General features: G+C 36.3%; 1 protein-coding gene across 2 annotated transcripts in view; it reads left to right on the forward strand.

The window, feature by feature from the left end:
- Positions 1-19200, forward strand: part of SYN3 (synapsin III) — a 177191-nt gene that overhangs the window by 10388 nt on the left and 147603 nt on the right. For both annotated transcript variants that reach the window (XM_070948007.1, XM_070948008.1), the window contains exons 2-4: positions 6884-6941; positions 8895-8986; positions 19014-19170. In XM_070948007.1, the coding sequence (XP_070804108.1) occupies positions 6884-6941; positions 8895-8986; positions 19014-19170 (307 nt within the window). The remainder of the gene's footprint in view (positions 1-6883; positions 6942-8894; positions 8987-19013; positions 19171-19200) is intronic.

Consider the following 19200-nt stretch of genomic DNA (forward strand, 5'->3'; position numbering starts at 1 on the left):
CCCCCGGCATACCTATGCTGTTACAAGTGTTATGTCTGCCTTGTATGCAGCTTTATTCCTCTCTAGCATTCATCTCCACTGTTCAGTGATGCATTTCCTGCCTCTCTAGGATTTACCTCTATCTGCTCCTGTGAGGCTCTTCCTGTTCCTGTTGAATGTATATAATTATATTCTCGATGGCTTGTATAGTGTTTTAACTGCATTTTGATTAAACAATAGCGCTGCAGAGACCCAAAATCAGGTGGCTGGCGGGAGGCACACGTGCAGAGCTCAGCTGGGGTGAGGGTTTGTGTGCCGGCAGAGAGGCCTCAGCTGGGGCAAGGGCACGCATGCCATAAGTTCGCCATCAGGCCCTATAGGGCAGAAGGCTGAACACTATAACTGTCTGCAGTTAATCAAGGAATAAGAATTTCCATTCTCCACAGGAAGTATTTTATAACTGTGCCACAGCTACTGTGCCATCCTATTTACATTCTTATGTAAAGATTCAGATTATCATTCCTGGTCTTTGTCTAACTCTTAATGTATGAATTATGAGTACGAATAAAGAGAACTAGTTCTGAAGAATTTTATCTACAGCCTCAGGAACATATTGAAAGAAAATTATGGTTAGATTACAAATAACAGAGGGCTGTTATTAAGATGAATGAATAAGAACTATCAAATAATTGGAAATCTAGCATTTTAATAAAACTTAATGAGGGAAAATGGCAAAAGTTAATACAAGATGCTAGTTTGTGAGAATGAACTTTCTGTCTTTTCTTTTCACATAAAAAAATGCTGGAGAGAAGAAAAAATCCATACAGATCAGCTTCATAAATGCTGCCTAGATGGCTCCTATGAGGTTATTTTAGACTAGAACTAACAAAAGATTTAAATTGCAAAATGTTCTTTAATATGTAAACAATTCAGGAAATTAAATTAATTTAAATTCAATTCAATTCAGGAAGTTTAAACAAACGAATTGAACAATCCAGTTGTCCTTCTTTGTCAATGGAAGGATACTGTATGTAGATTTGCTTACAAGTTTATAATCAGCCAGATCACTGTTCTTAAGTTCCTTAAGATGCTAAACATTTCCTGCAGGCAATCAGTTCCAAGCAGTAAGACACTAAATGAAACCACATGGCTATGTTGAAGTACTCTATACCAGTCCCTGAATCTGCAAGAAAAATGTGCCATCATAAAATTTGTTTCCTGATCTGCCTTAGTATGAAGGCTGGTGAGTGAAAAATAACCGAATCTCTTACTATAATGTGGGTTAAAGTGGGGTGAGTAAATATAGACAAACGTTTGGAGTAATATGTTTATCTATTTATCAGGTAACTCAATTAACAAGGCACAAGTTGGAGATGCTCCCTGCCTATGACCCATCAGCCAGACTATTTCTAAACACAACTCTAGTTCTGTCCTAAATGAGTGCTAAACCCATACTTTAAAATGGTCTGTTGCAGACACAAAAGAATGGCATGAGATGAAGCTGAAGGAACAACTAAGTGTTTGTTTTGAGCAAACTCTGTTCTTAAATTGTGTTACAAGAAGGCAGTAATGCTGGCAGTAAGTCCAAAATTATCCTTATAGCTGCCAGCATTTAGGAGGAACTGGGGGTAGCCATGGAGCCGGAAAACTAAAAGTATGGTCATGAAAATCCCTTATTAGTTGAAGCAGCAGAAAATCTGTAATATACACATAGTGGTCACAGAAAGAGCAGCACACATTGGCAGAAACTGGATCTCCTTCCCAGTTTAACCTTTTGTGCAGCACAGGATTAGTATCCTTTCCAGAGTATACCAGCCCTGATTCTTAAATGCAAGACTAGCACTCTGTCAAGAGATTTTGCGCTTATAAGGAGTGTTGGAAGAACAGCAATCAGATGAAGTTTGCACTGGGACTAAAAAGGGTTAATACTATACCATGTACTTTCATGAAGCAACAGGAAACAAAGTCAGCAGTATAATGGAATCTTTTCTCTGTCAGTTCTCACAAAGAGCTCTCTGCTATCCTGTACAATCAAGAACCTAAATGTTCCAATTTGTAACTATGTAACCTATAAAATGATGCTAAATTACACTTTATGCAACTATCTCTTACCAATAAGCATCCTGCAACTGACAATATTGCTGCCAATAAGTAATAGCGTCCAAATAACAAGTAATCTGGGCAGGGGTGAAATCCATTTTTTTTTACTACCGGTTCTGTGGGCGTGGCTTGGTGGGCGTGGTGTGGTGTGGCTTGGTGGGCGTGGCAGGGGAAGGATACTGTAAAATCCCCATTCCCTCCTCACTCCTGGGGAAAGGATATTGCAAAATCTCCATTCTTACCCCACTCTGGGTGGGAATGGAGCCAGAGGTATTTGCTGGTTCTCCAAACTACTCAAAATTTCCGTTACCGGTTCTCCAGAACCAGTCAGAACCTGCTGGATTTCACCCCTGAATCTGGGGAGAAAAAATAGGCTTTTTTTGGTTCCTTCCCAAGATGGTTGCTGAACTGTAAGGGAATTTTTCTCTTTTGCTGACAATCTGCTGGTTTTACTGCCAATGCTGTTTCTATGGCAGTCCTGCTCCCTGGACTTGAATGGGAACACTTAGGAATGACCCAAGATGGTTTTCAGATGGCCATGAACTCCCCTCTCAAGGGGAGTCTTGACGATTCTAACTCCCTTTTGGAGCAGTCAGAAAGGTACTGGGCATACATCTTCCTCTCGACAGTTCTCTTTCTTAAGCATGCTTACGTTTTAACTTCAGCTTTTTCAATCCTCTGTTTTATTTTGCTTTTTATCTTTAAAAGTTGACCAGTTGACTGAATGCTGATTTATTTTAATCCTGTGTTGGATTCTATCTATTTTTTTTATTTTCTTTTGATTTAATTTGTTGTTTTGAATCATTTTCGCTTTTCCATAAGGAAACACTTATAGATGTCCTGGGATAGTGAAGTGCTTTTACTTGATTACATTTTTAGTGGGGATTCACTACAGGGATTTTGTTCTTTATCAATTTGCAAAAAGTTTGGAGTTTATTTTTCTTAATCCTTCTTTTAATTTTGGATCAAAATATTTTCTCTGCTCCTCTTTCTTTTTCTTATTCTGCTTTGAAGAACTCTCTTATCTACTTCATAGAACAACAATATATCAGAATACAGACTAGGGAAGGAGCCTGACATTTGTAAAAAGACTGTTTGGCAACATGCAATTCTTAACTAAAAGTTTTTTTAAAAGTTTGATGAAATCATAAAGACTGTTGAAAACATTCAGAGGTAAGTGACTGTAAATATACTAAATCCACAAAAGGAATGTGATTTCAAAGCAATAGATTCTCTGAGAAGAAATATGGACTAAGAAATAACAGAATCAACTCCATAGCCCTCCTTGAAGTTCAAGTTTATACTCTTATACAACAGCAGAAAACTGTCTAAGTGGATAAGTGATAAATTGGTTCTTTTCAGGATTTATCCTTAAAGGAGATTGGGGAATAGTTTTCTCACATTTAACTGGGGAACAACTTCATCTGGACTCTTTTGGGAAGATCGACTGGCTTTGGACATTGCATTTTTTTATTTTAATCAGACAACAATTGATAAGAGGTGCTATTAAGAAACAAACATGAATATTTGATCCAGGACCAAATATAATCAATGCTAATTCTTGGCATGATTTTGGATAGTTAAGAAGCATTGTAAATTTTCTACAAATTAATTACAATAATAATTTGTTAACAGAAGGTTTTAGAATTTTAATAATGTCTTTTATTATTGTTGTTTTTCCTGTTAATTATTTTGTTATTAATATATATATAGATAGATGACAGGGGTTAACAATTTGCAAATGGAATTAGTAGTTTAGTATTTTAAAATTCTTTGGGTCTATTTTGCAATGGGTGGAAAACTAATATTGTTGTAATATATTAATCAGCATTCAACTGGGGAGGCAAGATGTGTTTGTGTATTAGTTTTTTAATACACTTTTTTCTTTTTAATGTCTTGTTTTCTTTTTTAAAACAATTGGTGTTTTGTATTTTAACTTTTTTTTTAATAAAATAAAAATAGATTAAAAATAGGTTTTTGTTGTTCAGATTGCAGCTTAAACTACTGTTAAACTTATGGAACAGAAGCTATTCTACAGGACTGAAACAATAGAAATTGATTTAGAAATAGACTAGCTGGCAAAAGCTACCAGTCAAATATAATAAAACTAACCAGTAAAAGTTATCAGCAGTGGAATTCTAAAATGGAAATGTCTCACTCTGAGGATGGTCTGTGGAAATTATTACCACAGAAAGAGCTAGAGCAGAGGAGATAGCAAACCAAGAGCTACAATCAATTTGTCTATGGAAAATATGCAGCCAATTAATATAACAAGACAAAATATAGTTGAAGGAATGTGGATTTCCCTAAAGAAATTGGTTGAGAGCGCTAATTTAGATACTTAATGTATGGCTAAGGAGTTTACATGGAAGAAAATTGTAAACATATGTGAATTTAATGCTAAAATCTATATAGCGGCTCAAGAACATGGAAGAGGAAATTACAATAGAGGCAACCATGTTGCTGCTAGAATGCAAGTTCATGCTGGAGTATGTGTCAGTCAAGTTGATTGATGAATATCATCACCACAGCAGGGAGAATGCAGGCAAGGAGTCAAAATGAGACAGCTCTCAAGCCCCAGGGAGAAACAGATTGAAAGAGGCCCTGCACTATTTTCACAGCAACAAAGCAGGGCAGCTAGAGAAAGACTCCTCACTCTGGTAGATTGAGGATCACAAGAGGGGAACTACTGCAAAGAAAGAGGTAGTGAAAGCTACAGAGAGTAAAGGGAAGGGAACAGATATCTATAAGTCACAGTGAGAATGCTTCAAAGCAATCAAGGTAGACAGTGAACCCAAGGGTGCATAAATACTAAGGCCAGTGGCAAAAAAAAAGCAAAAAAATTATGAATATGTAAAAATAAAGCGTAGTAGAAGATGGAAAAAACCTACCTGTGAAGGAACTGAACAGAGAGCTTTTAGGGCTCCAGTACAAAAATATTGATATGAAACAACCTCTACTAAGGAAGCTGCTAGACAAAGATCTAAATGAGGTCCAACAGAAAACAAAGGCAGACTTCTAATAAAGTCTTGAACACAGATCAGCATGCAAGCTTTGAGAAGAATGAACCTTGGATGATGAGCCACATACCATTGAGAAAGGATGTTGGAGTGGCAAAATCAGACAGATCAATACTGAACTGGGACTAAGAGTTAATTGCTAATTCTTGTCTAGTCATGACGAGAAAGAAAGTGAGGGCAATCTGTTATTGTTCTAGACATATATAAAGCAATGGAATTCTTCTTCCCCTATTCTCTCAAGTGGCTTTCTGCTATTCCGCTCCACCACAATGAAACTGGAGATAATCTCTTCCTGTGTAATTCATGAACCAGATAAAAATATTTATTTCTTACCTTGGAAATTCTGAATTCAGCTAGACTCATCTTTGCTAATGGAGTCCTTGGAAAGCAACAGTTAAAGATAAAACAAATACAACGAGGAAACAGCAGGAAAAAACTGGCTGCAGCATGTTTGTACTACGGAAAAGGAGTCATAAGGATGGAGTTCATTGATCCCTGTCTCCTTATACTTTAGCCATGCTCATGTATCAATTCAAATTATATTATTTAAGGTGCTAAAAGAGCCCATGGTTACTATACTATATGGTATGCTATATTATATAAGTATAAACCAGTGGTGAAATCCTACTGGTTCACACCGGTTCAGGAGAACCAGTAGTGATAAAAGCTACTGGTTCGGTTGGTCTGAACCAGGGGTGAAATGTAAAATTTGTTACTACCAGTTCTGTGGACGTGGCTTGTTGGGGGGGGGGAATGTGACTGGGTGGACGTGGCCAACTTTTTTTTTTTTTTAACTTTTCAAAGCATTTTTTCTGCCAATCAGGCAACTCAGCTGGGATCGTCAGAGAGGCTTTTTAAAAAATACCTCTCTGCCGATCAGGCAACTCAGCTGGGATCGTCAGAGACTTTTCAAAGCATTTTTTTTACCACCTCTTCGGCCAAGAGGTTGCAGAAAAATTGCTTTGAAAAGCCTCTGACGATCCCAGCTGAGCCCCGTGATCATCAGAGGGAGGCTTTTTTTTTTGTTTACTTTTAAAAGCATTTTTTTGTCGGAAGAGGTTGTAGAAAAAATGCTTTTAAAAGTTTTTTAAAAAGCCTCTGTTGATCATGCGGCTCAGCGGGGCATGGTGGGGGGGGGCAGGGATTTTTGCTACCAGTTCTCCGAACCACCCGCCACCATTGCTACTGGATCAGGCAATCCGGTCCGAACCAGGAGCATTTCACCCCTGGTCTGAACTGGTATTTCCAATGATCAGCTGTGCCATGCGATTTAGATTCCCTAGAAAGCAGGAAATCCCCTTTGCTGTTCTACTTATCTTGTTAAGCATCCTTTTTCTGGGTGAAGTGGGTATTTGGTGTGTACTATGCATGCATGCATGTGCAGTGTGCATTTGGTGCACACTGTGCATGAATGGGCAGCGTGCATTTGGCGTGCACCATGCATCCATGGGCAGCGAACTGGTGGCAAACCACAGAGGATTTCACCACTGGTATAAACTATATATTATCAGGTTACTATAAACATCAGTCTCGCAATAATAACATAACCATTTCCCCTCCATTTTAGAAAGTTAAACCAGGCAGTTTATATGGGTTAAATCAACATTTCAGAGACTCTATCTTTAAAAAAATATATCTTGCCTGTATCATTCTAAGCAGGGAAACAATACTGAACAATTTTGTCAATGATATATTTTTTAAAAAAATCAGATGAATGGGAACAAAATAAACTTATTTAACTCATGCTCTCCCTCTTTCTCTCTCCCCCCTCTTTTTTCCTATAGGGCTAAGTATTTTCAAGGAAAGAAGGTGAATGGGGAATTTGAGATCCGAGTGGAACAGGTCAGTGAGGAAAAAAGGCATTTAGTTCACTCCTGGATTTGCAGGTGTCATTTAGGAAGAGATTTTTATCTAAAAGAACACTTTGGAACTTGCTTACCTCGGATTTAATTGACTTTTCTGTTATGGTAGAGTACAGAGTGTACTGCCATGCACCTACTTAACCATGCTGGAGAATGTTATATTTTTGTGTGCTGCTGAGTGGTAATGCTATCTTTCTCAGAAAAACAAGTTGTTGTTCCTATTAGAAAAACTACTCTGTTTTGAAGGGAAAAAAAGAAAATGTTTTATAAGTGAAATCTCAAAACAATTAAAACTTGTAGAAAATAATTTAATATTGCTTCAAAATATTCTGGGAGAAATTTGTACACTTCTTCTCTATACTGTCACTACTACCTAAACTCTATCTTCCCAGCATGGCTAGCTTACAATTTGTTTTTGTTTTACTTCGTCTCTGATGTGCCAAACCTCACACTATTGACATAAAACAGGTCAGGCTTTATTTCTGACTTTTTGCTATGAAAAAAAGAGAGGTTTTTTTTTTAAAGCTCCTATCTTTTTCCTCCCAATAACACAGAACCTAAGGTTAACTTATTTGGGGATTCTGGGAATTGAAATCCACCCATCTTTAAGTTGACATGATTGAGAAACACCGGTACTGGTATCATGTGCTTTTTTTGTAGTCCAGATTGGGTATCTCTTCTTCACTGTTCTGCAAAGTATTTTAGGCTACATTCATTGGCATCCTTCAGTCTCAAGAGACTGTGGTATCGTGCTCTGGAAAGAGGTCCTGAAACAGCATCTAGTGTGACTAAAAAGGCCAATTCGAGAGTGGCAATCCCTTCCACACTGAGGGCAGATACATTCTGTCCCCTGCCCAGCCCCCAGATTTTGCAGGTTCCAGGACTGCCTCTTTGCCTCTGCCTGCCGAACAAGTGTCTCTTCGAATTGGAGAAGGCCATGCTGCGTCTTTAGCCTCCAAGCTGAACGATCGGAGGTCAAGATTTCCCAGTTGTTAATGTCCATTCCCAGGGCCTTTAGGTCCCTTTTGCAGATATCCTTATATTGCAGCTTTGGTCTCCCTCTGAGGCGCTTTCCCTGCACTAATTCTCCATACAGGAGATCTTTTGGAATCCGACCATCAGCCATTCTCACGATATGCCCCAGCCAGCATAGATGTTTTAGGCTACACAAATGCATTAAATAATGCATAATGATTGTGCATTCTGCAAGCCTAGTGAAAGAAAAACCTGTCTTTTCTTCTGTCTATTCCACAATTCTCAGGTTCAAATGAATTTCCTGAACTATTAGTATAGTTAACTATAGATCTGTTCTAAAACAACCTTTCCTAATCTGGTGGGTTTGTGGGATGTGGATTAAGGTTTTTGAATTGGAGGAACCTATCTGGAATTAGTCTAACCTGCAGTCATTTTGCAATGTTGTTTCTTATGGTCAGGCATAAAAAAAGGTTATTTTTGAATGATTATATAATACAACGTACTGCCCAGATTCACTATGCTCTAAACTTGTTCAATGTTTTCAAATGGAATTCTCTCAAAATACAACGAAAATTTGGGCCAATACCACAAGCACAAAACTTTGTTAAGTTTATAGCTGGTCAATGAAGCCAGATTTCAAAAATAAACCCAGATGTGATGTTTGAAATAGGCACTCAAGTCCTATTTAAAGAATTTTCCTGTTGGATTTGATCTGGGATGATGATGATGATTGCAGTAAACCTAATTCAGTGTCCATTGAACACTGAATATTAGATTATATTAGACTATAAACACTTCTTGAGTGTTTCTTGTGCAAAACAGCACTAATTAGACATGCTGCTGCTGTGGAAATCTTGAGGCAAACATTCCATTTGAAAGAGAATTTTGCAAATAGGTCACTCTATTCTGTGTGTTTTGTTATCAAGTAACCCTGTGTTCTTTTATTCTTCCACTTCAGGCAGAGTTTTCAGAACTCAACTTGGCTGCCTATTCAACTGCTGGCTGTATGGTAGACATGCAGGTCATCAGGAATGGCACAAAAGTGGTCAGGTGACAAATATTAGAGTTTTTGTTTCCTTCCAATTAACTTCGTTGTCCTTGGTTTTTTTAAAAACAAAATGTGTGTTTCTCAAGTTCTGTCAGTAAGGGAGAGATAGTTGCAAAACAACTTGCTACAGCCTTTAGCAGTAGAAAAAAGATCAGTCCAATTTGTGGTGTGTTGATCGTTAAAAGGGATTTTTTTTCAGAAACAGTTTTATTTGTTGAGATCTTGGAAAATGAGTAGAATTGTTGTGAAAGAAGTGTCACAACTATGCTGGTAGGAAATCCCACATCAACATATAATCCCAAATACTGATTAGGACATGGATTTATATCCTTGAATTTAAAAATATAAGTAAATGTATATTGTATTAGAAAAGTAGGCTGATGATTTGCTTTTATAAACCAGAAAGTATTGTTGAAATATAATTATGTCACATATTTACAGGTAGTCCTCAACTTACAAACACAATTGAGCCTAAAATTTCTGTTGCTAAGTCATTTGTTAAGTGCATTTTGCCCCATTTTACAACCTTTCTTGACATAGTTGTTAAGTGAATCACTGCAGTTGTTAGTAACATGGTTGTTAAGTGAATCTAGCTTCCCCATTGATTTTGCTCGTCAGAAGGTCACAAAAGGTGATCACATGACCTTGGGATACAGCAACGGTCATAAATATGAATCAGTTGCCAAGCCTCTGAATTTTGATCACATGATCATGGGGAATGCTGCAAAGATAGTAACTGTGAAAAAGGGTCATAAGCAGGGGCGAGTTCTACTTACCTTTACTACCGGTTCGCAATGGGATCGCACACGCGCACTGGCTTCGCTCGTGCACACGCCTTGCTTCTGCACATGTGCAGATCGCCAATAACATCATCCGGGGTGATGGGCAGGGCCTCCCGCTGGTTTTACTACCGGTTTTTGCGAACCAGTTGGAACCGGGGGCAACCCACCACTGGTCATAAGTCACTTTCTTCAATGTCATTGTAACTTTGACCAATCACTAACTGAACTGTTGTAAATTGAGGACTACCTATATTTCATTTGTAACTAATATAACTAAAATGTCAGAACATATCATCTTGGAGAAAATCTAACTATGTGGTAGCTAAGAGTGGATTCTGACCTGATGGTATTTAATCAAACAAAAGGAGATTGAGAGAAAAGAGAATTAAAGCAAGTCTTTCTTTTCCCACACTGACCAATGTCTAAGCTTTGGTTGTTGGTGTTAATTTTGCATTCTCGGTTGATCTGCTCAAGTCTAATCCCTCAGCAGTAGTGAAGCAGCTTTCTTTGTAAGCTAAGTGCTATTATGCTTATATTACCTGATTTGGAAGCTAAGTAGAGTTGGATTGGTTTACGGCTTGGATAGAAAATGACCAGGAAACCCTAGAGATGTAGATACAGGAGGAACTTTTTTTAAAAAAAACATCCTGGAATAACAAAACACTAGTGTTTGCAAGAAACCAACATGGTAGTATCTATGTAATCCCCAAGAGTCAAGCTAAATTTGAGGACATCTTCACATTTTCCTTACTCCTTGAGTATGAAACAATTATTTTGTACATTTATGTCTGTGATCATTACAACTAAGCTGAAAACAATATTTCTGTTCATGTGTTGATGTTCATGTATGCTAAAAGCCTCCTAGCATCACTTTGTAGTGCTAGATGGGCAGCATATAAATTTGATGAATAAATAAATAAATGGCACCTCCCACCTATGACTTCCTATAGTTTGTGCATTCTTCTTAGTCATATTTTCTTTTTTGTTTGTTTGTTTGTTTTCTTTTTTTTTTTTTTAAATTTGATTTTATTATAACATATAGTAATACAATCGGTACATTTTCGGTTCATTGGTGCAGTTATATACATATATACATCTACATACATTATTGCTTGTCTTTTGTTGATATTGTTTCTTGAAGCTAGATTTAATTTCAAACACTTAAAAATAATAGTGCTCAACTCCCTAAGACTAAATCTAATACTATTCATATAGATTTTGTTAATTAGTTAAAATTTAATCTCTATTACCTTCTTTATTTCTTTCCCCCATCCATTCGTACCACATGTCCCACACGCTATAAAATTCTGAATCTTCTCTGTCATTAATTTCTGAAGTCAATTTGTTCATTTCGGCGCACTCCAATATTTTTCCAATAACATGTTCTTGAGGTGGTATTTGTTTTTCTTTCCAATACTGGGCAAAGGAAATTCTAGCGGCTGTCAGAATATGTATAATTAAATACTTTTTCTTTTTTGCATATTCAGTTTTCAAAATTCCCAGGAGAAAGGCTTTTGGGTCAAAATCAAAATTTTCTTTTATTATTTCTCTAATCCACACCCATATCATCCTCCAGAATTTTTGTGCCTGATTACATGTCCACCAGCAATGATAAAAAGTACCCTGCTGATGGTCACATTTCCAACATTTAGGGCTCGAATTGGGGTAGATCTTCGCTATCCTGGCTGGGGCCATATGCCATCTATAAAACAGCTTGTATTGGTTTTCCTTATAAGCCGTCGCCTTTGTCATTTTAAGGTTATTATTCCATATTGAATCCCATTCGTTCAAATTTATATTCTGTCCTATATTTTTGGCCCATGCTAACATCGGTTCTTTAACTACTTCCTCTGCCATATCGTACTCCAATAAGTAATTATATAATTTAGCTAAAATTTTGTCGTCCGTACCCATCCATATCTTATCAAATCCATTTATGCTCATTTCAATGCCAAATTCCTCCTTATCTTTTTTATATCTGGATTTAATTTGGTTATATGGCCACCAGTCTATAGAAATACCTTGTTCCATCAATTCTTCCCTTGTTTTAAGGTTCCCTCCCCCATCTAATAATTCATTGTATCTGAACGTTTTACCCATTTCTAATACATTTGGATATATTATAGCCTCCATGGTGGAAAGCCATCTCGGAATTTTCCTATAGTGCTTCTGTCTCATCTCTCCCCATATTTGTATCAAGATCTCCCTTATTTTATGTCTATGGAAGTAAGTTTTTATCTTCTTCCCAGTATCCCAGAGATATGCATGCCAACCCTTCTGGAGATCATACCCTTCTAGAGTTAACAGTCTTTTATTTCTTAGGGTTGCCCATTCTTTCAGCCATACTAGGTTTGCAGCTTTTTGATATAACTCCCATTTAGGTAATCCGAAACCCCCTCTTTCCTTCTTGTCCTGTAAATTCCTAATTGCTATCCTTGGTTTCTTTCCCTCCCAAATAAATTTCCTGATGATGCTATTGAGCTCCAGAAAGAATTTTTTATCTAATTTAACAGGGACCGTTCGGAATAGATACAATAACTTGGGTAATATGCTCATTTTTATTGCCGCGATTCTGCCTAATAATGATATCTGTAGTCTTCCCCACTTTTCCAGATCCTGTTTAATATTTCTAATCAATGGTAAATAATTATCCTGTCTGAGGGCCGAGCACCTTGATGAAATCCAGACCCCCAGGTATTTTACCTTCTTGGCGATTTGGATCTCCATTGATTCTTCCAGTACTTTTTTCCTTGCCTCCGTCATATTTTTTGTTAATAATTTAGTTTTGGATTTATTTAATTTAAGGCCTGCTACCTCCCCGTATGTTTGTTTGTTTTCATAGTCTCTAGCTTTGGGCACCTATGTGCCCTTTAACCCTGTTGACTTTGGTGATATAAATGCCGTTATACTATGGATTTGACTTCAAGATCTTACAAATGGTTATTAAGAAATTCTGATTGGTCACCATAGCCAATTAGATAATCATACAGTACATTATATTGCAGAACATAGATGGTACTAAGAAACCACAATGAGAGAAATATATGCAGATTTAAAAAATAGGCAAAGAGCTCATCCACAGAGCTAGTTATTGCCATACTTTCCTCCCATCCCAGAACTAAGAGGAAATCTTGACCTTAGATTTTCAGTATTAATATTATGCCAATGATGGCACATGGTCAATATAACAAAATGCCTTACTGGAATTTCCTCTTGCATGTTTTCCCACTGCTTTAAATTATGAATAAGAAGGACAGTGTAATGTTTCAGTCTGATCATCTTCCATTCTCTATTGTGTCTTCCCCATTTGTTTCTAAGACTTCCTGTTTGCCACAATTTCCTCTCTCACTGCCTCATAATCTTAATGATTTGCTGAGTTAAGACCCATGTATTTATTTTAAGTGAGGATTGCTAATTTCAATTTCACAAATATTTTCATGATACAGAATTTTCTCAGGGAGAAGACCATGGCTGTTCCAATGCATGCTTTAGTTGTGTCTTCCCAATATCTTTTTACAATCTCTGAAGTTAATTCAGTTTTACAGATTGCCTGAACCTTCCTGTTTTCTCACATCTCATTATACTCCAAGGCTCTTCATAGACTCCCTATTCAAGCCAAAGCCCAATTTGAAGCATTAATACTTTTATTCATAGTTCTCTAGACATAATCCAAAGTATCTGTCTGTATTTCTCCCTCCTCCTCATTAAAAAAATAAATAAATCTGCTTTTGGTTGTAACTTCCAGGACACAGGTTCACATTTTGGGATTCAGAGACCTGACCTTGGAACTTTGGAATCAGTTCCTTCCTTTTCTTTGTCTCCATGAAAGAAGTCTGATTTGGCAGATTACTGTAAACACTCAGCATTTGGTCAAAACAGTGATGATTTAGCCCCTGGGACACTCAACACATCTGTCTTATGTTACTACCCTTGAAGTAACATGGTAGACATTAGACATGGGTGAAGGTAGATAGGGGAGATGTTTGGCGGTGTCAGTATAAAAGCATACTTCTAATGAACCTTTTAGAAGGACTCCTTATTTCTCTTTCTCTCTTCTCTAATTTCTCATGCCTTTGTCATAGTATTCAAATTAATCTCCATGGATCTGTCCAGTGGTTTAACCCCTGACCTCTTGCTGCTCATACAAATATCCTCCAATCCAGTAGTGGGTTTCAAATCCCGGTGCTACCGGGTGCTAATCCCGGTTCACTATTGGTAGCGTGTGAGTGCATGTCCTTGCTTCGCAAGCGTGCCCTGCTTCTGCACATGCGCAGAGCGTTTTTGATGACATCTGGGCAGGTGGATGGAGCCTCCTGCCACCGCCACTACCGGTTCGCCCAAACCGAGGCAAACTGGGAACAACCCACCACTACCTCCAGTCCATAATTCCAACCAAATAAAAACTTGCCCCAAATCAGTAGAAAGTACAGAACCATCAATATAAGGGTTTCTAAATCTGAAGAGATAGTGGTAATAAATAGATGTCATAAATACAATCAAGTTGACCAGTCTAAGGTTCGGCTTCTTAAAGTATTGTCCCGTATCATGTTTTTTGTTAAGAATGAACACACACAGAGACAACTCTACCCAGAAAGAAAATCAGCTACGGTATACAGCACAGAAGAGCAATAAAACCCATCCAATAAGGAGCAATAAAACATAAGATATAAAACAAAACTAGCGGGTAACCATGGTAAAAGGTCAGTAGTCTTTAACTGTCACTAGAAAGACATTCATATTGCTTTCAGGTGAATCTCCTTGATGAGGGCATTCTATTTCAAGTGACAGCTTAAAACAGGAGTCTCCAACCTTGACAACTTTACGACTTGTGGATTTCAACTTCCAGAACTCCTCAGCCAGCATGCATTGGCTGAGGAATTCTGGGAGTTGAAGTCCACAAGTTGTAAAGTTGCCAAGGTTGGAGACCCCTGGCTTAAAAGACATTTCTCCAGATGACATTCATCATTTCAGAAAAAAATGACGGAGCCCAAAGGAGAGTAAGCTAAAAAAAGTACCTATCATGGTCTAGAGGTGACCTGTATGAATGCCAGAAAACTTTTATAGCCTTCCTATAAAATGTATCTATACCAAATATTTGAAAGACAGGACTAAACATAAGTCAGATGTGCAAACTGAAATTTCATTAGTGTTTTAAAATCAAGCCACAAGTATAATAAACCAGATGCGTAAAAGAGTTTTGAAGGTGACATTTTGGTCAAAGAATTCTACTTAGTCACAGATTGACTTTCTTTATGTGTTAGTTTGAAAGGTTTCCAGATCATGTTAGCTAAATTGTGATAAAATAAATTATGAATACATTTATTATAATGTATTCAGCAAAATCAATTACTTGGGATGATAATTAATCTGAAGAAACCTTTGAGGGATTCTGTGGAACTTCAAGAGAAAATAGATTAAATATAAGAGTAATTATTATTCTGAAGGTATGGCTGCTTAAATGGGAGAACTGAGTCAGCCTGATAAAGTAATGCCAGCTAGTAAGGAAAAAATTACAATTATGAGGATGCTAGTAGCAGGATGGAATAGTTTTATTCTTTATCCTACTTATTCAGTAGCAATCACTTGTCTGTTAGTACAATGGAGGGGGCAGAGGTTGTTCTGTTTCCTTGATATAATCATATTCATTCTTTAATTAAAACTGACTTGTTCCATTGATTCTTGTTGTCAGTCTAATTGGAGGTCTTGCCAGGGTTGTGACCTGTTGTACTAGAATTCCAGATTAGCTGTAACCATTTAAGGTCTACATTTTTGTGCCATTTATTGCAAAGATTTCCGCATCACCTTCTTGTTCTTGTTTTATTGGTTTCTTCTTTTTTTTATACCCTATTAATCAGAATTCTACCAAACATGCTTAATAAACTAATTCCATGGTAGTTTTATATTTCCTTTTACCAATTTTCCATTTATATAAGAAAAAAAATAGCATTTTTCCAGATGTTAGGGACAGATACAGTCTTCCTAGTCTTGTAAAACAAGTTTCATACTCACTCTATATTTTAAGATTCCTTCAGCCATATGTGTAGCCCTACCATTTTTCAACATTCTCCATCCATTTTTCTTGGATGTTAACAACTGTAGCATTTATTTGAATTCTACTCATCAACATATCATTATTTAAATACAACTCTCTGAAATTCCCATTCCAGTATTCCCTCGCTTTAGTTTCTTTCAGAATCATGTCATCACTTTTTTTAGGTCTCTTCATTCAGTGGAAGGTCCTTTTTTTAGTTCTTTTCAACCACTTCCAGTTTTTAATTTCCATCATCAAAATCACACTGCATTTAGATGCCTCTTTTAGTCTTACAGGATTACATTTAAGTTCCTTGCTATTTTTGATTATATTTTTTCAATTATGTTTTTCTCTCTGTGTACACATTATACAATATCTTTTCCTCATATTTTTTATTTTCCACCACCATTTTTACTTACTGTATTTATTCTATCAAGCAGTCTTAATTCTACACATTTATTTTCTTAGCTTCTTCAGGTAGCTTTTATATCTTCTCTCTTTTCATTCACTTGCTATTTATTCTTTTGTGAAATGAACATAATATGTTACAGGACCTGTACTATATAGTCATCCATTCCTAACCACCATGACACTAAAATGATTAAAATTTCATAACAGAGCAAGGTTCAATTTACTTGCATCGCAATATCTTTCAAAAATATATAAAGGAGAGATTTTGCATTGTGATGCATATTTTGTCATTTTTCCATATCCCTCACAATCCCAGAATGTACAAGTCTGGAACTTGTAAATTCTCTCCCTACCACTATACTAGTTTAATTATAATTTCTTAATTATAGAACTATTTTATGCTTGATTTTTGTTATCATTCCATTTGGCATTATTATGTTCATCAAATCCCAGGTGTGAAGGGATTAAAATAGAAAGGAATGACATAATTGCATAGAAAATACATAAATAAAGCACTAGCAGCGAAGTATTCGTTTATTGTCTTAAGAAAGAGAATGAGCTAAACTGCTGGATAGAACTTAATAATTTGGGCACTGCAAGACAAGAAGCAATGGGTGAAAACTAATCAAGGAGAGAACCAACCTAGCAACTACGGAGAAATTTCCTGACAGTGAGAACAATTAACCAATGAAATGACTTGCCTCCAAAAGTTGTGGTACTCCAACACTGGAGGCTTTTAAGAAGAAATTGAACAATCATTTGTCTGAAATGGTATAGCAGGGGGTTGGACTAGAAGACCTTCAAGGTCCCTTCCAACTCTGTTATTCTGCTACTTAAAATACTTGTCTTCAAGTCCTTGTGTGGTACACTTCTTAGGATGGCTGGTTATATAGTAATGACATAAGGCAGGAATGTTGTTTTATTTTTCCTTTCCTAAATGTTGTAAATCTAAAGACAACAAACAAACTCTTGAATTGGCTCTGGAAATAAATTAAAAAGTATATTGGCTAAGACAAGGGTGGAAGCATTCGGGATATTTGGGAGCTATACTTTACACATTTAGGGAGTCCAGTCAGGGGAAAAGATTCTTAATTCTAAATAAACCCCATCTTTTGAAACCAGTCTGTTGCTTTACCTTAGGATATATTTTGCTTAAAAAGTGTTTTCTGTGTTTTCATTTCTTTACATAAATTTTAAGCCTTTTCTCAGATATCATTATAAATCTCATGTTGTGAAGAGAAACAGAAAAGTTCTACAATCTCCTCAGGTAGCTGCGGTCACTGGTTTTTCCCCCTCAAGTTTGTTTGAGAAGGCCAAGAATGCCACAGCAATTTATACATTGTCGCAATTTTGCACCTAATTGTTTATTCTTCTTGGAAAAATAGTCCAATAATCACTATTTAAGAAAATAATCTAATTCCAATACAGCACTTCTTGTCACTCAAAAATCTCAGCTAAGACAAACCAGTCTCTAACTATAATAGACAATGAGGATTCCTTGAGAACAGAAATCTGTTTTGATTGTGTAAAATGGTCTTCCTCCTTTATTTATTTTATTCTCATTTTACTCCCCTTATTATGGAGAATTTGGCAAATTTGGGCCAATTTCCAATGAGCAATAAGCCAAATGAAATTCCTGTATGTTATTTCTGTGCTCTGTCTAGACAGGGGAGATGAACCAGACTTGTAAAAACACCACATAGGCCAGATAGGATATGTGGCAAGTCTTGCTTTTATAAAATTACCAAGGTTATAGTGGCTTGTTAGTTATTTGGTTACCTATTAAGTTAACTGCTTCCTTTCCTTTAGAATATCAAAGTGGCACAAAAAGTGGCACTAATTTTAGATGGAGTACAGTGTTAAAATAGACTACAATTACATTTTTCTCTGTTACATAAAGTTGATTAATAAGGAGACAACAGCATTATCTATGATTCCATAGGTTTCTTGCCATGAAAAAAAAATGTGCCTTAAATTTAAATTAAAAACCCATTAATATAAACCCAACCAAATTAAATGCTATCTTTCTCTTGTTGGAAGTAATCTCTGAATAAGGAATAACTGAAATTGTAGAAGCATTCAGAGAAAAAAATACATTTAAAATGTATACATTTTCAAGGAAAGGAAATTAAAAAATGAGAAAAATCAGTTGAAGACCCTTCTAGAGATGTCTCACCTACTTGGATATAAAGGTGATAGACTCAAAAGTCAATTCTCTTTTTTCCTCCTGAGAGTTAAATTAAATGATCACATAAATAAAGTTATTGTCAGCACTAGGATAAATGCATCTTGACATGCTGACATCAACTTTATTTATGTGATCATTTAATGTTGCAGGAAAAAACTAAAATAAACATGTACACTGCATTCAGAAATGGTGTTATAATTTTATATATGTTAATAATTTTTACCTCCAAAGATTCAGAAACTGTCTTTTATACAGAACATTAAAAAAAAATCTTATGGAATCTATCCAAAATTCTTAGAGAACAACTTCTCGTTGACTTTGTTATACTAAAATAATATATTTAGATCTTATCACAGAACATTCTAGTGTGGCATGAGTGCTAGTGGATTATATATAAGAAATGTATTCAAAGTTTTAAAACTCTGTTGCTGTAGGCAATGAAAATTTAGATGATGACTTTAATATAAAGCTGTAATGAGTAGTTAGTTTGAAATTTGAGAAATTATCACCTAGTTTAAGAAGAGGAAGAATCAGAAAAGAAAAAAAAAGCAGATTAGAATTGGAAGGTTCAATTGACTATTACCGTAAACATATTATTTGGGTTTTTTTTCTCCTAGATCTTTCAAGCCTGACTTTGTTCTCATCCGTCAGCACGCTTACAGCATGGCCTTAGGGGAAGACTTTCGCAGCCTTATCATTGGCCTCCAATATGGTGGGGTCCACAGTGTCAATTCACTTTTCTCCATCTACAATTTCTGCAGCAAACCCTGGGTGGTAGGTGATATTTTTAAATATCTTCACATG

This window comes from Pituophis catenifer, unplaced genomic scaffold (genome assembly GCF_029215685.1).
Source record: "Pituophis catenifer annectens isolate HBS135680 unplaced genomic scaffold, rPitCat1.0.hap2 SCAF_7, whole genome shotgun sequence".
Classification (NCBI taxonomy): Eukaryota; Metazoa; Chordata; class Lepidosauria; order Squamata; family Colubridae; genus Pituophis; species Pituophis catenifer.